General features: G+C 37.7%; 1 protein-coding gene and 1 long non-coding RNA gene across 10 annotated transcripts in view; one reads left to right on the forward strand and one right to left on the reverse strand.

Annotated features, from left to right (window-relative positions):
- Positions 1–24,627, reverse strand: part of LOC107224685 — a 156,843-nt gene that overhangs the window by 114,047 nt on the left and 18,169 nt on the right. The window lies entirely within an intron of this gene.
- Positions 1–24,627, forward strand: part of LOC107219353 (B-cell receptor CD22) — a 115,550-nt gene that overhangs the window by 78,305 nt on the left and 12,618 nt on the right. The window contains exons 7-9 of the mRNA XM_046744895.1: positions 2,446–2,576; positions 18,742–18,901; positions 19,506–19,808. Of these exons, the coding sequence (XP_046600851.1) occupies positions 2,446–2,576; positions 18,742–18,901; positions 19,506–19,808 (594 nt within the window). The remainder of the gene's footprint in view (positions 1–2,445; positions 2,577–18,741; positions 18,902–19,505; positions 19,809–24,627) is intronic.

A 24,627-nucleotide genomic window follows, 5' to 3' on the forward strand; every position in this document is an offset into this window, starting at 1 on the left:
TAAAGAATCGTGATACCCTATTACCGGACTGTCCATTTGATGAAAAAGGACGTCGAACACAAGGTTGAATCGAAATAATACGAAGGGTGCGCGCGTCCAGCGTTTGAACCGTTGAGTCTTGATCGATTGTGATGCCCGTATAAAAGGCGACTGTGACAGATAAAGCGAGAAAGAGAGATAGAGATGGAGAGAGAGAGAGAGAGAGAGAGTTAAGAGCGAGAGAGGTTAAAATGAAGAAAATATGAGAGTGGATAAAACGTCAAGTCGAGTTAACGCAGCGGCAGCAAAGAGCGTAGATTCTGTCAGTTGTTCGCGGGTTTTATCCAGGGGTTAAAATGATAAGCGGGGATAAGTCAATGAAAGGTAGTGGCAGCGGTAGGATGGCTTCGGGCCGAGATGCGGAGTCGAGTGGGATAAAAGTTGGGGTGAAAAGAATAGGGGGAGGAGGTGGAGCAAGGGAGCGAATCTATCGAGGTGTGTTTGGTGAGTCTGGCTTTCATCCCCCGCCGAGGTATAACGCAGCTATTTGCTTAATGCCGTCTGCAGGCGAGTAACAAAATATTCCTCTGAGTAGCAATGCGCTTTTGCTCTTTGGACGATTGCGTTATATCCGGAAAAGCGAGAATTCGCCACCTTTCCTCGATCTGCGGCAGTAAAAAGAGGGCGCCACCGACAGAGAAGATCCCAATTCCGTCGCCTGACTAGACGATCGGAATGCAAACGACTGTCTTTAGGGTTGATCAGCCTCTTGGGTTCTCTGGAACCCGCGGGTCACCAGAGATTCTCGAGGTTTATGGATAGGTTCGTGACCTCCGGTTCATCCTCTTTCCCCTCGCGGGATATTAGAGCTACACTCATGATTGCCGCCCAGTTTCGACCCCGTTTGTCCGGTGTCAGTCCAAGCCGGAAAGGAAGCGGCAGTCGACAAACGAGCCGCGCTCCTCGACCGGAAGTTGTCCGGATTTCGGAGCTCCTGGAGCCAGGGATCACCGGATTTCGAGGCTCGGGTTGAACCTGGAGACGTTATTAGCGACGGAATCCAGTCGGCTTTGAGACAGATGTGAAAATTCGACTCTCATGAGGGTGTCAAGCTTCTGCACTCGCCAATTACGCCCTTCGGTATGTTCCTGGATTTGGGATTCGGGATTCCTTATTCCAAGGGCTTGGTTCGTTAGCGCCGAATGTCGCCGAGAGCCAGAGTCAATCTACTTTCCTGGACGCATGGCTCGACTACGGGAACAGTAACCGTAAACGTTTATGGCAGCGTGGCTATCGTCCTCCTCGTCTCTTGACGACGACGGATCTCGTCGATACTTAACTTCCGCATTGATTTTTTTCCCACCCTCTGATACCAAAGTCCGTCAAGTTGTATCCACGTTCAGAAAAACGATCAGTTCTCAAGAACTAAATTGTTTTACTGTGGCTAAGTTTTTATTAACATCTACAAAACGTACCAATTCATCTAATTATGTTTTAAGAATTGATTTTATTGTAGGTACACGGAAAAAGTTTTCTCCGAGTGCCGATGAACCAAACCTTCGAATTTCAAACTTCAAAATTGCCCGAAAGCAAGACATAAGAAACTTTCCACGGGTCGTAAAAAAATATTTCAGTCCGCGTTTAGGCTGCCTAATTGCGGTTGAATAGATTGCGGGGGGGGGTTACCTATTTTTAGTTTTTAGGAGTTATTTTTTGAAAGAAAAACGAAAGCATTCAGAACAATTTGAATTTGAGGGCTTTATTATTCATAGTTTCAAGAATATTTGCGGATTTTTTCACTGAGATTAATAACAAAATGTTGGTTCGCGACTTATATGCGCCGTTCCGCCATTTTGTTATTAATTTTAATGAAAAAATTCTAAAATGATCTTCAAACTATAAGTAACGAAGCTCTCGAACTCAAAGTGTTCTTCCAAGTGTTTTCATTTTCTTGAAAAAAAAAAACCCTAAAACTCCAAACTGTAACCCCCTCCTTAACCTGACCAAAATCGGCTGACGGGAAATGTCTGGAAAATACAGAAGGTTCTTTATAAGCGGTTTGTTTTCACGGTCAGACACACATAACTCTTGGAAATGTGAGAAATTATGCATTTCTATGTTCATCGAGAGTGAAATTTTCTCTGTGGACACGGGAGCCGGGATCATTATTACAGCCACGGTTTCATTTAATTAAGGTCCGCAAAACAATGTTGTCCAAAAGAGAAGGGAATTTTGTATACCTACAGAGACCCTTATTTCATGCTTTTTCGCCTCATTCTTCATCTTCTTGTTAATTCGTCACAACGAAGCGGCCGTTGCCCGTTGCCGGAAGGTAAGGGAGGCGGTAATGAGCTCCGCACTTCCGCGTGCTGGAATGGGTCGGCAAAAACTTAACGTTATTTCCTGCCACAGCTCTGCCCGGTCACGAAATTATTCTAGCTATTCATTTTAAGCTCTTCGTTGCAGACGCTCCGGTCGTGTTAGCCCACATGGCCAAAGGCTACGACCCCGAGACCTTGAGGGAAGGTGACGACCTCAAACTCGTCTGCGAAGTCGACAGCAATCCGAGACCGGACACCATTACCTGGTACCACGATGTGAGTATCGAAAAAGGCGCAAGCCTTGGTAGAAATGTTCGTTAGAAATAGCCATAAGATAACTCAAATTTTTGTCAAATTTAAAAGGTTGAATTTCGAAATCGTTGAATCAATTCGGCCGCTTTACCCTTTCAATCGCACATTTTTGAACTCAATATTTTGGCCTCAATTTTTTTACCTGGAGGTTTCTGGGGTCACTGATCACAAATCTGAGGTCGGAATTTGACAATCGCAAGTCGAAGATGGCGGATTGAAAATCGAAAAAAACTATCAAATCCGACGATTCTGGCCAAAACTTGTTACTCGTGGTTTTCAGGGTCGCTGATCACGAATCTAAAGTCAAAACTAAATGATTTCTAAAACCAAAATGGCGGATGTAAAATTTAAGAAACTATCAAACAAGATTTTTCCACCTTTCAGCAGTCATATGAAGTACCAAAGATCATTTAAAGTTGTAAATAAACTGTGACAAGGCTAGGACATGGAAATTTTTAAGGTGTCACGTTGAGGATCCCACAGTGACTGCAATGGTTAAACTGAACCTTGAAAATCAAACGCTAAATACTTAATTTTATCATCACCAAATTTTGATCTGAAAATCACTTCCAAAAGATAATTCACCAGACTTGAATCGAAAAATTATTCCATCCTTATAAAAAATTCCGGAATGTATATTAATTAAAGGAAATGAAAAATTGCTCTGAAAAATATTAAATAATGGAATCACGATGAACATCCGAATAGATGAATTTTATCATAAACTGAGAAAAGAAGGTAGCAATTTGAAAAAATAAGGGATGCTAAAACCAGCGTAATTCTTCGTACCGATGATCTTCAAGAAATAAAACGAGCTTCTCCGCTTGTTTGTTTCTACTCTAATTTCTCCGGCAAAGTGCCATGAGCTTGCGCAGTATATCCACTTGTGGATTGTAACTTGAAATAAGCCGCATTTGACTGTTGTTTGCCGTTGAATAATTAGTAGCAAAGGACTTCGAGCCTGGTCTCTCTGCAGTCTTCAAAGGAAAGTCAAACAAACAAAAGCCGGTTCCTTCCGAGGTATTACGAAACTGATCGTTTAAATATCGTTATCTCAAAACCAAATCAGACCTCATTCGAACGAAATGTCAGAATCGTAACGCAATTTACTGAAAAGCATAGTGAGAATGTTCGATGAATTTAAACTGTAAATTATACACTGATCTTTATGGCAATAAAGCAAAGTACTTCGACACCGAAAAAATCCCTGATTTCTTGATCAATGAAAATCAACACAAGATCATTTGAAAAGGAAGGAATTCGTTTCCAATTTTCATTTGGCAAAGGGAACAAATTTAAGGTGTTATTTTATAACCACAATGAGTCTCAAATAGAATATTAAACACTTTCGAATAAGATAAAAATCTGTGATAAAAATCAAACATAACCAATTTGATAAGATTATTCGTTTTGAATAATAATAGTCCCAAAAAGTTGTTGATAAATTGTTTGAACAAAAATTTGTATAATAAGTCCCTAGTAAAATTTTCTTTCAATCCATATAAAATGAATTCATTGATGTTTCTGAATACGAATAAATTTTTTTGAAATTTCTATTGATTTCGAATAATTCGGTTTTCCAAAATATTCTAACTCTCGATTTATAAAATTATTCGTTCCATGCCTTTAAAAATTGTTCAGTGTAACGTATAACCATTTACAAAACCCTATCCAAAAATTCAAGACCTTTGATCCATTTTGAAATTTTTTTAAATTCTCTAAAATGTGTTTTCAAAATCGCTGAAAATTCCACGAAAAAGAAAAAAAAAATAAAAAATTCATCTGTTTTCAGAAAAATCAATGAATTCATTTTATATAAAATTAAGAAAAAATTTCACTAGAGATTTGTCACACAAATTTCTGTTCGAACAATTTATTAATTAGAAAATACGTCTCGGAGCACGATAAATTATCAGAAACGTACGAATCAACTGATATACTCGCAGAATTAATTACGTAAATATTTCAAAGTTTCAGTTTTTAATCAGAGCTTTCGGAGCTTAGTTTGTTCATCAACTTTCACTTAGTTTTGTTCGGTTAGACCTTACGGTTGTGAATTTTCAACCAAATCTTTATAAGATCTGAGATCGACTCAAAGTGAACTAAAAATATCCAACGGATTGTGAAAAAAATGTCTGTATTTAAACGAAGGAAAATATTCGTCATTCACTGAAAAATATCTCGAACAGCGTAACTCGTACGTAGGTATTTTTACGCAACGGTAGATCAGAGGATTGGAAGAGTGTGGAGAGAATGTGAAGAAGTTTCGTGAGATCAAAGGGGCCGAGATGACGACACTTCCGAATTCCTGGAACGCGGGCAAAATGGCGTATATTATCTGTACCGCGGGAAAAGTAATCGGGGAAAGTTTATCCCACGGGGGTTGGAGTTTCCCGTACGTATATTATATAATTCATGGTGAAAATAGGTGGCGGTTCACGGTGAAATTGTGTGAGTTCCTAGAAAATACGCGGCTGCGAAAAGGTTGCCGGCTAGTGTATAAATATTTATAAAGGAAGGAGCATTAGCGAGAGTAACTCCTCTTTTAAGAAATGCAAAAACTTACTAATGCAGACGTGGAATGTAAGGAGGTGTGTCCTGTAGAACTCCGCAAACTCTGTATGTGAAATTCTTTACCAACATCTGACCCTCAACGTTCCTGATTTTCTTTAAAAAAATTTTGAAACAGTTCAAAACCCGAATTTTTTTCGACATTTTTCATCCGGCTGGTCGATTGTTTATAATGATTGAGAGCGATTTTGAAAAGGATCTTATTTCATATTCTGTAATTAATTGTGATCTAAACTTGTGATCGAAGAAACTGTAAATTTATTTATCAATTGTTTACAATTTTGTAACTCAGATCACACTTGAGAATAACCAAAAATAATCGATTACTTTTCCTCACAATCAGTTTTTGTTATTCACTTCCATAAACGATGCAGTACAATATCAATTTATGTGATTAAAGTATCAATTATTATTATTGTCTCACTCACTGTACCTATTTGATATAATAATTGAAAGACGAATGAATATTTTCACCAGATATTGAAAAATATTTTGAATGAAACTATAAATTATCAAAAAACCTGTTCCGCTATTAAAACTACCTACTCAAATTTACGAAATTTTAGTTTTAATTCATCCGAGTCGTGTTCGATTATTTGATTCACCTCGATAAATCGATGCATCGATTGCTTTCAGCTTATCGTTAATGCCCACAGTATAAAATGTCAATCATTAAAATATTTCAAGTCTAAATATTTGGTTATTCGTGAATCTCGGGACGACTAACACGGCAGTTTTCCAATTTTTAATCCCTCTGTTTTTTGGTCGTTCGTAAAATTCAACCCCCGAGAAATAATAATGCTCCAACGGTATAATATCTCTTTGTAAAGGAGTCCGAAAATTCGGAGGGTCTGAGCTCGGGATAAAAAATTTCTCCCTAATGCGACCGGAGGTAATTCGTCCGATTTTTACAGTCGTTAGCTTATCCGCGAAGCAATGCATTAACCGAACCACCCGCTTTAATTGCTGAACAAAACTTTTATCCGGTCGTGTTGATCCCTTGTAAAAACCGAATGTAAAATGGGATTCTAGATTAAAGAGACGGCGGTAGAAAAGAAGGAAGGTACGGGTCGATTTTTATTGCCGACCAAATTTCCCAGGCATTGAAATGTCCAATTTATTTTTTTACTGTACCGAAAAAGAAAAAAAGAAAAGTTTCGCACAATTTTCTCTTATTGCTGCAGCCTTCTATTTTCGTTTGAAAATATTTGCAATTCTAATTTTTCATCCTGTAAACCGAATGCGAAATTTGAAAATTTTCCCAACGATTTTCACTTCCATTTTCGCACTTCCTGTCTATTATAGCGTTTCCATTTTCACGCCTGAATAATTGCGAGTGCTTTTACCCAAATTCTAGAAATCTGTCGTAATGGAAGATGATTATATAACGTAACAATGAGAACTGCGTTACTATCAAATTGTGAAAAACGTGAAAAATCATAACAAGCAGTGTAAAAAGTTCAAGTCTTTTGAAAATATATTTGAATTCGTACCTAAAACTGAAGATTTGAATATTCAGGTATTCCGAATGAAAAAAGTATCATACGATTTTGGGAAAATTGATACTCACAAAAATACTCAAATCCATCATTTTTAGCGAGGTTAAAAAACTTTCAAAACTGAAAATAAAGTATCGAAAAATTCGAAACAAAAGTTGATTATAAATTTCTGAAAACGTTATCGTTACTTTTTAATTTATCGTCTTGTTAATTTTGTTAAATTTATTAATCGAGGATTGATTAAAAATTTCGATGCGATTAAAAGTGAACATAAATCGCTTGGATTTCGTTTGAAAAACTTCATTTTCTTCCAGTGGAAATATATTCCGCAGTCGGTTTCTAACATAATTCCGAGCATGGTAAAGATAACCAAAGCCTAAGGATGCAAATTTTAGCGATCGAAGATCGTATTCCCGGGATCTTATAAATCCTATTTGTGAATTACGGTCGCTCGTCTGAGGGAGCCAAAAATCGAGGGTGAGAAATGCAGGAGGGAAGAAGCAAATTCAGCTGAGCGAATAACGATTCAGGAAATATAAACGATGTCTGTCGCACCGATGGTGTTGTACGTGTGTATATATATATAAATGTATGCATATACATATAATATATACATGTGCATGTATAGGTATGTATATCGGTTAGCTGCGGAGCTGTAAAATATTCGAGGCCTGAATCCGCGAGTCGATCCAAACGGTGCTCGAGATCGAAAAGGGGAAAGGAGTTTGCGAATGAAAATTCATTGGGACTCGTCAGAAATAACAAAATTATTCAATTTCCACCGACGTGGTCGTTGAGCGGGAATCAGGAATGACTTCCTGATCAACGCGTCTCGCCTGGATCGATGTTGACTGAGAAAAATTTCATTCGTTACAGTGACTAGAAAAATTGAGTAAAACATGTACCGTTAAAAAAAAAAATGAAAATAGTTAAGGACTGAACGGTAACCGGAACCGAAAATTTCTCTCGGTATACGAAATTTCACACCCCGCCTCGATTTTCGCAAGGCGAAACAGTAGCTCCGTCTTTTACCTTGTGCTCTACGTGCACACTTTGCATGCGGGAAGAAAAATAACGGATCTGTCTAATTTAATTGCATGTAATTTGAACCGGAATTTCCAACAACCTGTTCGGTCGAGTTCGATCCGCGTTACACGTTCAGCAGTTCCCAGTTTCGTTCAAAAGATGGATCACCGAGTGGCTGACCATTTTTTTCAACACACACACACAACAAACAAAACATTCCTCCCACCGGATTGCAAACACGCGAGTTCAATTCCGCATCGCGTGTGTGAATTCCATTCGGTTTACACAGTGAATAAAAACAAAAAACAAGACCGGGAAGAAAAATAAAAAAAAAACAAAAAAAAAAAAAAAAACCAACGCTGCTGTTTCCGCAAAAACCCGATCGTGAATCACGGGGTTCAAGAATTTTCATAAGCATTTTCTTGTTGTTTCTTTTTTCTCTAAAAATTAAAATTAGTACCCTTGATATTATTATCTAATATGTTCTCCAATACGGTTAAAAATTATAACGTTCGAATTTTTCCTTACTCGTATTTTTTTTTTTTTCTTTTTTTTTTTCTTTTTTTTTTTGGTAATCCCAATTTTCAAACGGATTCCGTTATTTTGCTCAGAACGAAAATTGGCAACCTTTGATATTATTCTGTATCGTATTATTCGAAATATTCTCTATAATTTGGCATATAAATTTTGATCATACAAATCGGTACATCGTTGCTCGTTGTTATTTTTCAACACGGCAAAATTTCCCCGGAGGAATGATCCTCACCCCAGTTCCGGATGTATAAAGAAATTCTACCATCCGGAACGACCCAATCACTTTCGCCACGAAAAAACGGCCGAGCCGAAAATCCGGCAATCATTCCTATTGCCGAACGATTTCAGCTGCTCGAGTAACCCGTTTAAAATTCCACTATCGTCAAAATTTTAACGTAAACATTGAAGAGCTGTTTCGTATGTTGGATTTATCACATTTAGTTTAGGCATGCGTGTAACAAATTTGATCCAACAAAAATCGTATACAACGCTCTAGAAAGTTTCGTTCAAAATTTCATCACGAAATTGATTTTTCAATAAGGAATCAAAGGTTTGGAAACAATCTTTTGTTAGGGTAAATTTTTTTCACTACGTTTTTAGAAAACCTAAAAATGATATTAATAAAAAACAAAAAAACAACATATCGACAAATTATGTATAGAATTATACAGTCTTGGGGAAAGTGACATATTTATTTATTTTATTTGTTTCTGAAACTTTATACATGTATATATATAATTATATATACGATGGTTCTGTGTGAATAATTTTTGCCAAACATTATCGTAAATTTTTATTCTCGTTGAGCGGAGCAAAAAAAAAAAAAAACAAAAAATGGTGTATGAAAAATGAAATTAATTCCAAACGAAACGCGTGGCGCTTTTTAAAACGATGTTATATTTCTGGTATTTTTCACAGGCTTAAATAATTCGGGAAAATGTTACGACCGTGAAATTTTTCTCGCTTTTCCTTTATTTTCTTTCTTTCCTACTCTTCTCTCTCTCTCTCCCTCTCTCTCTGCTCACCAAATTCTCATCTGTTTCGCCAATATAACAACGTGATATGTGAAAATCATACTTCGCTCACGGCTGTTTCATTCAATTTATCTTCAGTTCCTCGCCCCGAAGCAGGAACTTACGAAGAGTCTGGCGTGTACGAAAAAGTGCTCGCAATCAGCTGATGGAAATAAATCGTTAGTGAAAAAAAAAAAAAAAAAGAAAAGGACAATTCGTAATTTGCTACGAAATTGCGCAGATTATATAGTCGCGGAATCATTTCTGTGAGATTAATCGAATTAACTAATCAAAATCGTTGATTAATCGATTAATCGTGCACCACGGCACGGGACAAAAAAATCCAAATTTTGAATACGAATAAATAAAGGACGTGAAAGGTAAACGCCGTTAGCATTAATTATTCAATGCATTGTTATAAACCACGTCAGTTCTTATTCGCGAGTATTTTCAACCGATATATACGCGAAAGCCACAACGATAATAATTGCAGCAATATAAAATCCCGAGATACGCGTAGAAGAGAGTTGGAAAATCAAGAGCTGAGAAATGGATCCATAAATCTGTCGGTCTATCCCGGCATAACGAAATAATTACAACCGACGAAAGCTGATTAGTCAAAACGTGGAACAATTCGCGAGAAACGAATTAAAGCTCGCGGTTTTCACTCTCTCTCGTCTCACAAAAAAAATATTTTTAAAATTCTACGATTGAATTATTGCATAGATTTCACAATTGTAAACAATTTGTGAACTGCATAGTTTCTGCGGAGTTGTTATTGAAATTAAAAAAAGAAAAAAAGAAATCGAGTCGTATAAAATACGGTATAAAAAATTTGCAGTGCAATTAATTTTTTGGGTTTACACATAGTCAGATTTATTACGATAATATCAATGTCAATGAATTGAGATTGAGATTGAGTATAAAAAAAAAGAGTCTACTTTCAAATTTTGATCACCCTGAAAAATTAAGTGGGAGAGAAGAAAAAAAAATTGGTTATCTAAATAATGAAATTGAATAGAATTGCGTGAGAAATAAGGTTCGATGATACATAATTCAATCGACTCGTGTGAAATTGAATCCAGCCATTCTCCTCCGGGAACAAAGAACGGGAATTCTCCCGGTAGCATATTGGGCTCAGGGTTAAAAAGTCCCGCAGGTTATGGCAGCGCGGCGCAGGGTTGTTCAATAATATGGCGAGTGCCGAACGGGAAAGCGTGGAAGAGGAATGAGGGAGCTTTTCACATTAGCCTCGGGCTTCGAAGTTCGTGGAAAACACGGGGTTAGGTATTTATGTAAAGTAATACGGGGGCATGAATATGTAGACAGTATTCGTGAGAATATGACGTCGGTGAAATAAGAAAGGTGGATCGTTAGACTAGCCGAAGCTTCGTGGTAAGCGAATAAAATTGTTTCAAAAGAGTGAAAAAAAAAAAAAATGCAAATTTCTTTTTCTTCAAACGAGAATCAAAATTTCTGTAATTCGTCTCAAATGGAATATTCTCGAGCCAAATATGAGCTCTTAATATTTAGATTTAGGTACTTATTTTATTTCTCTCCATATATATTTCAATTAAATAACAAGTAAAAGAAAATTCATAAGCATTCCGATTTTTTTTTTTTTCACCTACTATTTGATTGGAATATAGAGAAAAAAAAATACAAGTACCTACCTTTAATGAGAAATTTCTCGCTCTGTAAAAAAGTATTGAGATGAAATTATCCCAACTCTAATCGATTAATTGCAAGAGATATTCAACATGACTTATGTTTATATGCGAATATCTTTGTTATACACGTTTTCCAATGAGAAATTATTGAAAACGTTTTCATAATTCTAAAAAAAAAAAAAAAAATTACGAAATCTGATCGAAAAAGTCGCAGTTCAGCCAAATTTCAATTTATCAAAAATCCGTTCTATGGAAGCTCACAATTAGAGGTTATATCGGCGATTTGAAACACTCAATATTGTAGAACATACTTTTGTTCTATCGTCAATAGTTTCCGCAGCGCATGCGACGAAAGACGTTTTAAGGGGACTGTTTTTACACCTCTGGTTACGTTACTTAAGTTTTAGTAAGGATCCCTAATCTTTTCTAGCAATAAATATAGCCTATGACACTCAGGGTAAATGTAGCTTTCCAATGGTGAAAGAATTTTTGAAATCGGCACAGTACTTTTTGAGTTTATTCATTAAAAACATACACACACACACACAAAAATACAAATCTTTCCCCTTTATAATATTAGTATATATATATATATATATATATACCTACACACGAAGCGATCAACGAAGCGAGCAAGAGGATCATCGAGAAATTCCAATTTATTCGGGTATCGCATGCATACATATTACAGGCTTTGGAGAGCAAAGTAAAAAAAAAAACAAAAAAAGAAAAACCGATGAAAGAAAAACGACGCGTCGTGCAAGAAGAAGACGAAGACGAGATGGTTTTAAACTTTTCTTCTCATCTAAAAGTTTACACTTCTTATACTCCCTGCGTTAAATTTTCGTTTCGCGAATTTCCAACTGCTTCTAAGACATGTTTTTCTTTTTTTTTTTTTTTTGTCACACTTACTCGGTTTCAAGTTTGATACCTGAATCTGAAATACGCACGTATTACATGTAATCTAATAATAAGAATATGTAATAATAATAATCATAATAATAATAAGAAAAAGAATGTAAGGAACAAAAAAACAAAAAAAAAAAGACCAGCAAATTGTCTTTTTTTTTGGTGTTTTTTCTTCTTGGTTTTCGTCTTCTACTTTTCTGTCATGTCGAGAAAACTCATCACGAATGAATACCTCAGCTCTGAGTGATGCAATTTCCTTTTTCATTCGAGTCTCGCGTTGAGTAGAGAGATAATTTACTTTTTTTCCCTTCTCCTTGGCCAGTCCTTATCCTTGATGCTTACTCAACATGTGTCGTTCTCCACTTGAGCCAAGACTCGCTTTTTGTCAAGTCGATACTTGAGATTCCCACGTGTTGTTATTTTTCATTTATTTTTTATTCATTCATTTATTTATTTTCTTCTACTCAAGGTAAAGGTGGAAATATTGTATTTCGTATTCTTTGATCGAAACAATGCTTTGAATCCTGAATCCTAAGTCACGTATTCCAAACATAAGATTTCCCACGGGTTTATTATTTTCAGAAAAGAAATGAAAATTCAACAAAAGTATCGAAGTCTTTCTCATTATATAGGGGAAAAAAAAAATGTGTAAGAAAGGTGAATTTTGGAAAAAATTCAACGTTGCCTCTGCAAAGTTTAAATAATATTATACCGCGAATTTAGGAGGACGAATTTCGCAATTGCGAAATGTTTCAGATTCGAGACGATATTTTAAGACGTGCAGAAAATACCGTTACGCATTATTTATTCAAACACCGGCCATTGTTTCCCTTTGGCGAGTTCTAAATTTTTGTTCACCGAATAAAATTAAAAACCAGAATTAATGTACACGTATATATAGGTATATATATTTGTATATGTATATTATAAAATTTAAGGTCACAGCACGAAAACGTGAGGAAGTAAAAGAATAATTTTCATCCTGATGTTTGAATTTTTTTGAATAAACGTTTGTCATTCGGTTTGTATTTTTTTCATTGTATATTTTATTTTGTTTTATTTATTTTTTTTTTTTTTCGAGAGCATTAAAAATCAAATCCATGGTCCAAGAAATCTAAAACTCGGTGAAAAATGATTTTTCTTCGTCTCTTTTTTTTTTTTTTTTTGCGCACACCACACCATACCCAAGAAAAAAAAAAATAAAAATCACCGACGTTGAGGTTCGCACGTAAGACCCTGTATTTACGGTGGTTAACACCTCCCATATACATACCATGCAACACGAATAGCACGGAATGTTTTTCACAAATTTTCAATTTCCAAGTGCAGACGGCGTTCTTCTGTTCGCACACCGTAAATGATCCCCACGTCTATGGACAAGAACAAAAGTCTGCGAAGAATGCGAACGCTTCGATATTACGTGCATAAAAAAAAAAAAAAGCACACTGCGCGTTGAGAAGCGCAAGAGCTGAACGAAACATGATGCCTGTAAGAAATGAAAGGCTCTCATCCCTCCCCCCCCCCCGCCGTTCTAGGGTCGGTAAGTACGACGTCTGTTTTATCCGACGGCCCACACCTCGACGTATGGTCGGTGCGTTTTCAAGACAATATATACACTTTTTCCTCCCTCCCCCCTCGAGCCCGCCCCTGACCTGAAAACGATGTCCTGTAAGCCGCAATTCTCCGGAGTCGTTGTCAACCCCCCCACCCCACGAAACCCGTTCGCTTTACATTTTCCCTCCGCACATATCCTCCCCACCCTCTTTCACCCACATCTTGGGTTATGAAGAGAAATACCTACAGAGGGATACCGAATGTGTGTAGGTTGTAGGTTGCAGGCATCCATATCTACCCACCCACCTACTCGTACGAAGGAGAGGTTGGATAAAAAATTGTGTATTTTTATTCCCCCAGGTGAGCCGGCTCTCTCCGGGATCGGATCGTCGCAGCGACTCGCGAGCCATTATATTCTCGACGACGACGTCCGTTATTATTAAAATCCGCGGTTCCCGCGTCACGTATCCGTTCCTTTTATTTTTCACATTTTTGCACCATTCAAACCCCGCGACGCGATACAAAACCGGGCCATTTCGCAACGGCGGAGAGGGGAAGGGGTGGAAACCCTTGTTCGACTGCTCGGTCACACCACGACGCCTGCAGCCAACGATCATCGACTCTGAAATACGTTCTTTCGACGTAATATCCGAGATACGTACACACCTATGTACGACGTACACGCCCTCTCGACGATTTCGTAATTCCTCCGGTTATTTTTGTAACACACCCGTCGAATTTTCACCCTCCGCTGAAAACAGCTTCGGTTCGGATCGATATTCTGAAATTATTGCGCGAGTCGTGATAACAATTTTAGAACAATTTTTTCTTTTTTTTTTTTCTTTTGGTACTTGTTTTTTTTTTTTTTTTTTTTTAATTTTTTTACGAAGGGTATCGAGTTCGCTGCTCAAAACGGTTTTTTTTTTTGTACTGGGAATTCAGCGAAATTCAGGCGGTAATAATGTTGAAATTTTGATACTTTCAAAATGCTGTGCTTTCCGATATTATAATAGAGTGACGAAAATGGCTGGTTGAATTGAACATTTTTTTTTTATGTACTGCGTCTTGGAGGATTGAAAACTGATAGAAATTCATACGGCGATAATTTCGAAGGTAGAGATTTTCTAATTACATGGATTATAGATATTCAAGAAATTTAAATCGTTCAGAATGTTGACTTACAAAATGTCAAAAAGAATTGAAACGTGGAAATATTCGCGAAATTGTGATAAAAATGTCCAATATGGCGGACAAACATTTCAAATATCATCGAATCCGGTCAAGAAACTTTATGCAGTGGTTTTTGAGATCGCTGATTAGATTCGCCATGTTGAATTTTCAAAATCTAATTTCAAATTCGTAATCAACGACCCCAAAAACATATAATTTATTTCAAACATTTATACGTGTATAAGCGTAACTTTCTCGAAATGAATTATTACTTCAATTTCCACGTTTTCCTTCCATCAATTTGTTTCTAACAATAACAATCTACATTATATCGCAATAATTACACTCGAGTATCGAAAACCTCTCAGCGTACTATCAGAAACAGCGAAGAAACCGTCAAGAAATACGTTTCAAAGTTCTCTAAACATAAAAAAAAATGTAAATAAAATAATTGGTCAGAATATTTACCACCGTGACTCGAATAATTATTCACCTACGCTGCACGTAACAAAAAACTAACGACACGTTGATTTTATCTGTAGGAAAACATGACGATACTCGAGTTCCAAATATTGTTTTTCTCCGATTTCGTTATCCTTGCACATTTTCAACCTCGTAATTTTCTCCAGGTTAGTTTAGTCAGGATTGTAATAATCCTGCGAATATCCCAGACCCCGAAAAGCGCCTGCAGTTATCAGCGAGGGTGAATTACCCGCCAGCCAATCAGGCAGGAGTTTTTATTTTTTCAAGTGTTTATTTTATTTCCTCGTTGTATATTTCGCACACGGTTTTTTGTTTATTTTATTTTATTTTTTTTTTTTGTCTTTTCTCTTCGTTTGTTAATTTGTTATCAGTTCTGCTAATGCCACGCGTTTTATTTCCATATTTTATATTTATACCTCACCGGCACGGAGAAGGGTGGGAACTAAATTGTCAGGGATGCGGAGTGGCGTTGTTCCGTTATTGTCGAGGGGTGGATTCCCTTCATTTACACCGATGATGGTGCGAAGCAGGCAACTGGCAACACTCTCAACTCTGTTTGACACCATTTTGTTTATTTATTTTTTTCTCCTTTTTTCAATTTATTTATTTACTTTTTCTTCCACTACAAAGTCACGATCCGTTTCGTGAACCGTTCAGGTACAATCTCGAGGCTCGTCTCTCATCGCGTCATTTTTTTCTTCGAAAAATGATTTACACCGATTTTAGGTAAAATTGAAAACGTCAATTCATTCTTGAACAAGCGTAAAATTTTCGCAGCGGTTGCAAGAAAATCTAGCAACAGCGATCGTAATGAGAAATAATAGTAACGGATACCAGACTTTCCGGTAACAGCTAGAAAACTAATTTTCATTTTCTACCTAGAAGTATATTTTTCGATCGTGGTAAAAAATGAAAATAGTTAATGACTGACTGAGCGGTAAACGGAACTAAAAATTTCTCTCACAGTTCGGAGAATTAAAAGCACGGCCTAAAAGCTTCTCCGAAACTCTACACCGAACTTTAAGGATCATCGTTTCCGCTCAATCATCCGAGATATCAAGAGACTCGTTAATTGTTACACTTTGATATTATAAAAGCAATTTTCATAACGTTTATCTCAACTTTCAAACTCGTAGGAAATTTCTCAAGAAACTCATTTCCACAGTCATAATTTCCTCAGTTTACTGCTGAAAATGTTCAAATATTTTTCTGTACTTGCCTCGGTAAAGTTTGTCTGAAAAAAAAGTGGCACGTGTTACGGAGAACCGAAAGAGATTTTTTTCTGATTTTAGAAAGAAATCCTTCGATTTCAGCAAATCATACTCAAACGCTTGCTGGATGATCTGATCGTAAGAACGTTGAAAACAGTATTTCGACTTTGAAAGTAGCAATATTATTTCCAAACGAAGTAATCAGGCATGAAAGATAGGCGATTCCGCGTACGTACTTTGCTGTTGTTTTTTTTTTTTTTTTTCTCAAGTAAATTCCCGTTATCTTTGATCTTTCGTAAAGATTCTACTTCGACGGGTTTCGCGCTTGACGTATTACGATTCGGAACAGGTGATTCCAATTTTCTTTCCAGCATAGGTATAAACACGAAACTCGAAAGAATCTGTTCTGGTGATCGAAGAAAAAAACTTGAGTTTCTTGTTTCAAGCTCAAAGAACAATATGACGCGGTTATTAGATTTGGATAACGACAAATCATCTCGTTCTAAATCGATATTAATAAGGAAGTGATTTCGATTAGGATCCGTTAGAATGACAAACCTTACACCGTAGAATTCCATCAAGTGGAATTATTGTTTCGTACATGTGAAGTAATTGTGTGGTTTTTTTTTCAAATTCAATCAAAATTGAGAAAATGGCAATGGTTTGAAAAAAAGTATCGAACAGTTTTTCGTTAAAAAAAAAAGTATGTGAGACATTTCATTTGAGATGGCGTGCCAAAATTTTGACGCGCGTTTGAAAAAAAGAAGAAAAAAATAATTTCCGGAACACTAATTACACGCATGGCGAAACGTGACTTGAAGCAAAGGTTCTCCGAAGTTAATCATAAAGTGTTTAAGGCTAATTTGAATTCACTTCGAGTAAATGTAATACACGAAATCTCAAAGGTCGCTTCCAAAAATAGCGTCGAAATCTGAATCTCGATAACGAACGTATAACGAAAGTGCGATGACTAGGCGAGCGAGTAATTTCACATTAAGATTTCACGAAAAGGCGAACGAACAGCGCTTACTGGCTGGTGAAAATTCTATTTCAAGCCGATTTCGGAGGCGATACAAAAGCCGATAAGATTAATAAACGAAAAGTGGCAGGTACCTGTATAAACTCTCGGACCGATCGCGTGTCGGTTGACAGTTAACCCCGCCTGGTCTCTGGAAACGACTTTATTAGTCGGGTGCTTTAAAGGGCGTTTCAGTCGCCATGCAGCCTCAAGCCGCCTTTTCCTAATCCTCCGTAATTTTCTCTGCAGAAAATTATTGCTCCAGGTGAGAATAATGATTGGCGCGAGGAGTCGAAGCTGAGCTAATTTAACGCGTGGAAAACATGAAGTCGATGTATAATGGCTTGATCAAAGGGAGGGTTGAAATAAGGGATAGGGGAAGGAGGGAGATTTTTATTTTTTTTTTTTTTGTCTCCTTGGATCTCTACCTTTGATACGGATTCGAGAAGAGCTAGGAATCAAGCTTAACGAAGGGCAATATTAACCCCTTTAATTCACGCTGTAACGCTCAGTGTCCCACACTGAGAAAAATTTAATTTGTTACAGTAACTAGATAAATTGAGTAAAACAGGTATCGTTAAAAAAAAATGTTTGAATCGTGTCGGAATTACGAAAAACGAGGTACGCGTAACCATTTTGCGCTATTTTCGATCCTTGTTTGGTAATTGTAACGCAAAATCAGTTTCTGAGGTTTACTCTACTTTTTTAGTTAAACAAGGCTTTAACGTCAATTTATTCTAGCACGAGCATTAAATTTTCGCAACGGTTGCAAGAAAATCTAGCAACAGTGATCGTAATGAGAAAGAATAGAAAATAATTAAGGACTCAGCGGTAACCAGAACTGAAAATTTCTCTCAGTGCACCTTTTCTTTTTATTTTTTTTTTTTTTTTTGGAAACTTCTTATTTATTGAACTACTTTTTTGGTAACAACTGTCGAGTTTTTTGGTTCTATATGATCACCGAAATATCTCTAAGACTGAAGAAATATATAAAATTCATTTATTTAATCATTGCAAAAGTAGAACATGTAAACAAATGATCGAAATTTCCACTTCATTACGAAAAAAAGCAATTTCTGCTAATCTACAATGTAAATTCGAATGCCAATTTTTACACAAACTTGATACACACCAAACGATTATACAGAATTAAAAAAAAAAATTTCTTCTCGTTGTTTTTGTTTGTCCACCACATTGGATTCCCTGATTTTTAATTATTGAATTTCGAGTTCAGGTTGGTAATCAGTGACCCCATAAACCAAGTAGCATAATGTTTTGTCAAAATCAAACATCTATTCGAATTAACATCCTCCATGTTGGATCCGTTATTTTAAACTTTCCAATTTCGAGTTCAGATTCGAAATGAGTGACCTCAAAAACCATTTATGCAAAATTTCAAGCAAATCGCATATAAAGAAACACGTATTTATGAAAGGGTTAACGCCGAGGATCGTTGCTTGTATTGTTCCAGGAGGCTTTGATCGAGCACAACGTAACCGGAGGCACCTTAGTCGCCTCGGAGACACTCACCCTGAGATCTCTGACGCTGGCACACTCCGGTGAATACATATGCGTGGCATCGAACGCGGTGGGCGAGGGGCGAAGTCATCCGGTTCTCATACATATGAAATGTGAGTTGCTGCACCCACAATGCATCGGTTCTTCGCCATCCACTGACTTTGAGGCATCGCCTGACACCCGCGACTTCAGACCGTGACTCGTTATTCCCTTTCGGTTGCCACCTGGTGCAATTATATCAATCACTGGCCTCCCGGCTACGATCGATACTTGAACCCGTCAGCTATCAGCATCACGGATACATTTCAACACCAAACTCCCCGGTCGTTTGTTTCGCGTTCGACCAGCTCATTGGACGAATTTTTAAACTAAGGATTCTGTTCACCGAACAGCGTGCGAAGTTCCGAATTTGAAAAGTTCCGAAAGCGATTAGTTCCGAATTATTTGATGGTGAAATTTGAAGTGAAGGAATCGAACTTTGATGGAACAACAAGGTTTTAAATGGTCCGAAATCCGACACATCAAAGTTCCAAAAGTGCGAAAATGAGAAAATTTGTAAATCCAAAACATCATTCAAAACATTTTCACCTTTGGAATTAGGCGTTTCCGGAACCTTTCAAATTGCGGATTCACAGTTAATTTTCAACTATTCCCAACAAAGTATCTTCTTTCGAACGGTATTCGTATTGAGATCACGTCGTGTATTTTTGTTCAAAGATGCCCCACGGTGTAGGGAAGGTTACGAGGTTCGTGAGGTCGGAGCTCTTCGTCAAGAGTCTCTTTCGTTAAGGTGCGAGGTTGAGGCGGTACCAGGAGACACCGTTCGCTTCTCTTGGACGTTTAACGGGACACTTGGCGACGTTCTTCCCCTGCCAGGGACGAAGGCTCGGAACAAAGGGTTGACGAGTACTTTTGAATACACTGTGAAAGCCGAGAGTGATTTTGGCACCCTGGCCTGCTGGGCGAGCAACAGCGTTGGACGTCAGCGAAGACCTTGCTTATTCAACGTGGTACCAGCAAGTGAGTAATGCACGTGACAAGCATGATCTAAGGAGATAAGGTGTGTCGGAAATGATGACCGATTCTCGCTCATTTTTCGCGTGTCCATGACGATGTCACGGATCACAGAGATCGCGTAAATAGGTTATAGAAATTGCAAATTCAAATATTTGCGACGAAATCTGTAACTTCTGTAAATAGGTTAGTACCTACTTGAGGTTACTTAGTCGTTTTCGTACATTCTGTTTGCTGAAAATGCCAGTATGTGCGGTTAAAAGTTGCAAAAGTAATGGTATAAACACCGAAGCACAAAATATCAAGTCTGTATGATGTCACCTTGGACATGTTTTCTGATTGGTTCAACTTAAGCGAATTCGCATTGTTTCACCTTATTTCCTCATATCATGACGGTAAGGACTGTATGTTTCCAGACTGTGTGATTCGAAATTTACGGCTAAAAAAATTTTTCTACACTTTCATCCCTTTTTTGAACTAGCCCGTATCGATTTTGGACCTAAAAAAGTTTTTGGGTGTCGCAAACCTTTAATTTGTATGAATTTGCATTATACTGCAACTCTGAGAATTTAAGCTTTAAACGCATTTTTCTTCAATTTTGATGTTTCAAACTTGCGCGCAAGGTTTCTCCTACAGTTTCTAATCGATTAACCTGAAATTTTTACAGGTTGTATTTTTGGTATTTTTCACACATTGTCATAAGATATTGCCCAGACTCTCACCTAGAAGTGAAATACCCTAAATTTTATTTTGAAAAACAGCTAATTTTTTTTCTCATGATTCTAAAAAATGATCTATTTTTATTCAAAATAAAGCTATTTAAACAAATCCTAGGACGATTTCCAGGCATTTTCCAAAGATACGATTAAAATTGCACTCTGCGCATTACCCTGATACATTTAAATGAGGATCTAACGAGACAAATTTACTCTTAAAAGATGCAACAAATGCATATCTAAAACCTCAAAAAAATTGTCCAACCTTTTCTGCATGACAAAAAAAATATCCCCTCGTTCCTGTGAATGGCCACCTTAAATCAAGAGACATTCAGTTTTTTGTAACACAAGCGAGGAATGGCTCTTCTATAGCTGCGTACTAATATTGATTGAACAAAAACCGTTCTCCAATGAAGTCGACGTATCTGGAACGAAGGAATGCGATCTGCCTGGAAATCGGAGTATCAGTCAAGAGGATTCAAAGACGTCGGTACCAACTGGTCTGGAAATGTCTAGAGTACCTAAAAATAATCCTACAGACCTCGAGTCCCAAGCAACACCATAAAGATCAATGGACGATGCGAGCCCGTTCCAACTCGTCCACCATTCCTTATTCTAGAAAAAGATAGAAAGAAAGAGAGAGAGAAAAAAAAACAAGTTCGAACCTCGACCGTGATTTCTCTCATTCGAATATAACTCGGTGAACCATTGACGAAAGTTTGGTGACAGCAGGGCGGGAGACGGGATTTGTTTGAGAGGGAAAGGGATCGATACCTAGTTTCATCTGCGAGAGCTGAAAGACCAGAGAATCGCGGGCGATAGATCACAGATCATTTGATCCTCGAGGTGCAGGACTCTGTCATTCCGTCTCTGTCTACCTCAGACGAAAGTTTTGAGTGTAGACACTCGGTCGTAGCGACCTTCACCCCTTGGATAAGGTGGCATTATGTTTCACCCCTTCCCCGGCCGTTCTGTCTGCCAGCTCTGTATAGACATCGTAGTCTCGACACTGAGCGATCTGTTAGAAACGAAAAACATTACTTTGGTGGATATAAGAAGTAAGAACTTGCCAACGAGACGGTGAGAAACAATAGGCTCGCTATGCCGGTAAATCGACTTCAGAAATTCCTTTTCAAAACTACTCAACGAATCGTTCAGGCAGGTGTGATGAAATCTGTGATTAACTCCGTGCAACCAGACTATCCAACTCAGAAAAATGTTCACACCATCGTTTGGTATTGCACCATTTAGTTGGGTACGTAATCGCGTTCCACGTTCCACGTAGGATCCAAAGACATCTCTAAAACGATTATAAATGTTCTGTCACGATCGATGTGTCACAGATGTTAATGGTGGAGTACCGAACAGAAGGAACGAAAAGCCAGTGTAAATATCGTTTATTAATTACTGAAGGATCGTCGGCTCGAAGCATGAATTAGATGGTATCAGGGAAACTTATCGATCGTTGATAGTTCCTGGAACGGTCATTTCATCAGCACAAGCAAGGTATTCCAGGTCGATCTCGCCGATTCGATTTCTTTTGTAATATGTTACAGTAGACTAAAAACTAAATCACGTATTTTCTTTTTTTTTTTTACCTGCCATTAAAGACTTCAAGAGGATGAAACCACCCTCCAAAGTGAGGCAAGTCAAGAGGCGATTTCGCAGTTTCACCCACAAGAAAATGATATTTATTAACCAATCAAACTGGAAAAGTTTTCGCATAACGAGAAATGAAAAACGTAATTCACAAACAAAAAAAAAGCTGCCAAACCGCTCCTTGACATGCTTTGCTTTGGAGGGTGGTTTCACCCCATGGAAGTGTCTAATGGCAGATAAAAAAAAATACATTCTGCTTAGTTTTTAGTCTACTATAACATATTGCGAAAGAATACCTTCTTGGGATACCTTCCTTGTTAGTCATGTTATAGAATCATATGATTACGTTACAACTGCGTGGATTTTCTTTATTTGGATCGCGCGAAAACCCTTTGATATCAATTTCACACGTCGACTGCGTCTTCTTTGAAGTTCAGCTTTGCAATATCCTGATCACGTCAGAGCTGCATTGAATTCCAAGAGTGCAAACAGCGCGTATCTACTCTGTGAAGAAAACGGCATGGTTACGTTATCGGTGAACCGTCAACGCGAGATCGAGAAACTCTACCCTACCCATCTCCGTCGAAAATGCTGTGACGTATGAATTCAATTTACCAACTACGCTTCACATCGAACTTTAAACAAAACACTAGGATGTCTACATGCCAATCATTATTAAAAAGAAATTCTGAAAAGCAGAGAGTTGCGCAATGCGGACCTCATTGAATATAGTCGAGGCTAAAGTTAGTAACGTTAAAGTTAATGTAACGAAACATCAGGGGAAAAAATCATAACTATACAATTTCAGAATGAGTTTCGAGTAGTTGACTTTTAAAAATATGAATTTTCGTATCATGATCCATTTTTCGGTATTTTGTTGTTTTACGAATTTTTTTCCTTTTCATAATGAAAATCAAATTTTTGCCTCGAAATATCACAGTCGAAGATTATCCGAGAATTTTTTCAAGTCGTTCAAACCCTTCGTTTCTTTTCTCATTTGGGCCCGTAATATATAGTTACGTCACTGCGCACATACGTAGCAATGAAATGTACCTGACAGTGATTTTACGACGCGACGTCTGCGTTCGCCGATTCGAAGTACAGCTACGTGCGAGTAAAGATACACCCAGATGGAAAGGGGATTGGTTTGAGAAACATTTCTATTTCACTAGGCAACGATTGTTCCTCTGTACATTTTCCGATCCTTTTCACGGAGTCGAGAAGGAGGCGCGAAATTGGGACCAAGATTCTATCCAATCTCTTCCCCGGCGTCTTCGATCTCCTCTTCTCGCTGTATCGCTAACCTCAAATCCACGTCTCGAAGAATCTTGAGAATCAGTGGATTCATTATTAAAGAGCGAAACAGCGAGACGACGCCCTCGGAAAATTCACCCAATCCCAACATCGACTTTCGAGACTTTATACTTATAGCGACGGGTGAGTTCGTGCGGAATCGAGCCTCCGGAGTAACGATCATCGTCCTTATACACCGGCACGCTTAATGAACGGAGCGTCATGTTTTTTCACGACGACAATTTTCTTTTTTCTTTTTTACCCTCTCAATCAACGCCTCGTTTGTCACGGATTTGCGGACTGGTGAAAATCCGTCTCGCGATGCAAAACTCTTCTACGTTTCTGTTTAAGATCGTCAAATGTTTACCGAGGATCCTGGAAACGATACCAAAATATGGGTCTTAATCCTTACGCCACACACTGGGGTCAAAATGACCACGCGGAATCTTTGCCATAAATTTCCAAGATCCAAGAAAAATAATTACTAAATATCCCTGACTTGAGAGATATTCGGTCAATTTCCGGTTCAAAATATCGAAAATTCAGTAAGTCAAGATTTTTTTTTAAGTAGAATTATCAATTTTCCGGTACTTTGTTGTTTTACCAATATTTTTTTTTACACTCCAGCGAGCCCGATGTAAAATCAGTGTTACACAGACCATGTATGCAGCGTGAGGTTTAAAAATGAAATCAAGTGTTGTACAGCAATCGGTACTCTTTGATACTATTCTTTCCAAAGCTCGAAAAAAGCTGTGTAAAAATTTCAGTAATCGATAAATGAAAACCAAGGAATATCATCCTGGAAAAGAATCCCTGCAGCTATTCACTCTGTGTGTCGGACAGATAAATAAGTGTTTAGTCTCGTTATTAACGTTGTTTTATTTTCGTTCGCTGCCATCGATTGCCTGCAAATATTTGACGCGAATTGAGAAGTCGAATACAACGAATATTACCCAACATGATAATACGCACGCATACATTCGGATTTGAAAGGCAAAGATCGTTTTGAGTGGATCGAGGAAGTAAGAGTGTGTATAACTAAGAAGGGGAATCGACCCTCTGTATAAATATGCTCTGCGGAGGAATGTTCAGCGAACTAGGGTTTCCTATTCACATTACGAAACCAAGGCACTTCACTATACTTGAAAAGTGGAATGGGAAGGCTGGTTCCCTGAGTGAGAGACAATACTAAAGGACATTATAAAAGTGTACCCTGT

The sequence above is a fragment of the Neodiprion lecontei genome, chromosome 7, assembly GCF_021901455.1.
Source record: "Neodiprion lecontei isolate iyNeoLeco1 chromosome 7, iyNeoLeco1.1, whole genome shotgun sequence".
In the NCBI taxonomy this organism is placed as follows: Eukaryota; Metazoa; Arthropoda; class Insecta; order Hymenoptera; family Diprionidae; genus Neodiprion; species Neodiprion lecontei.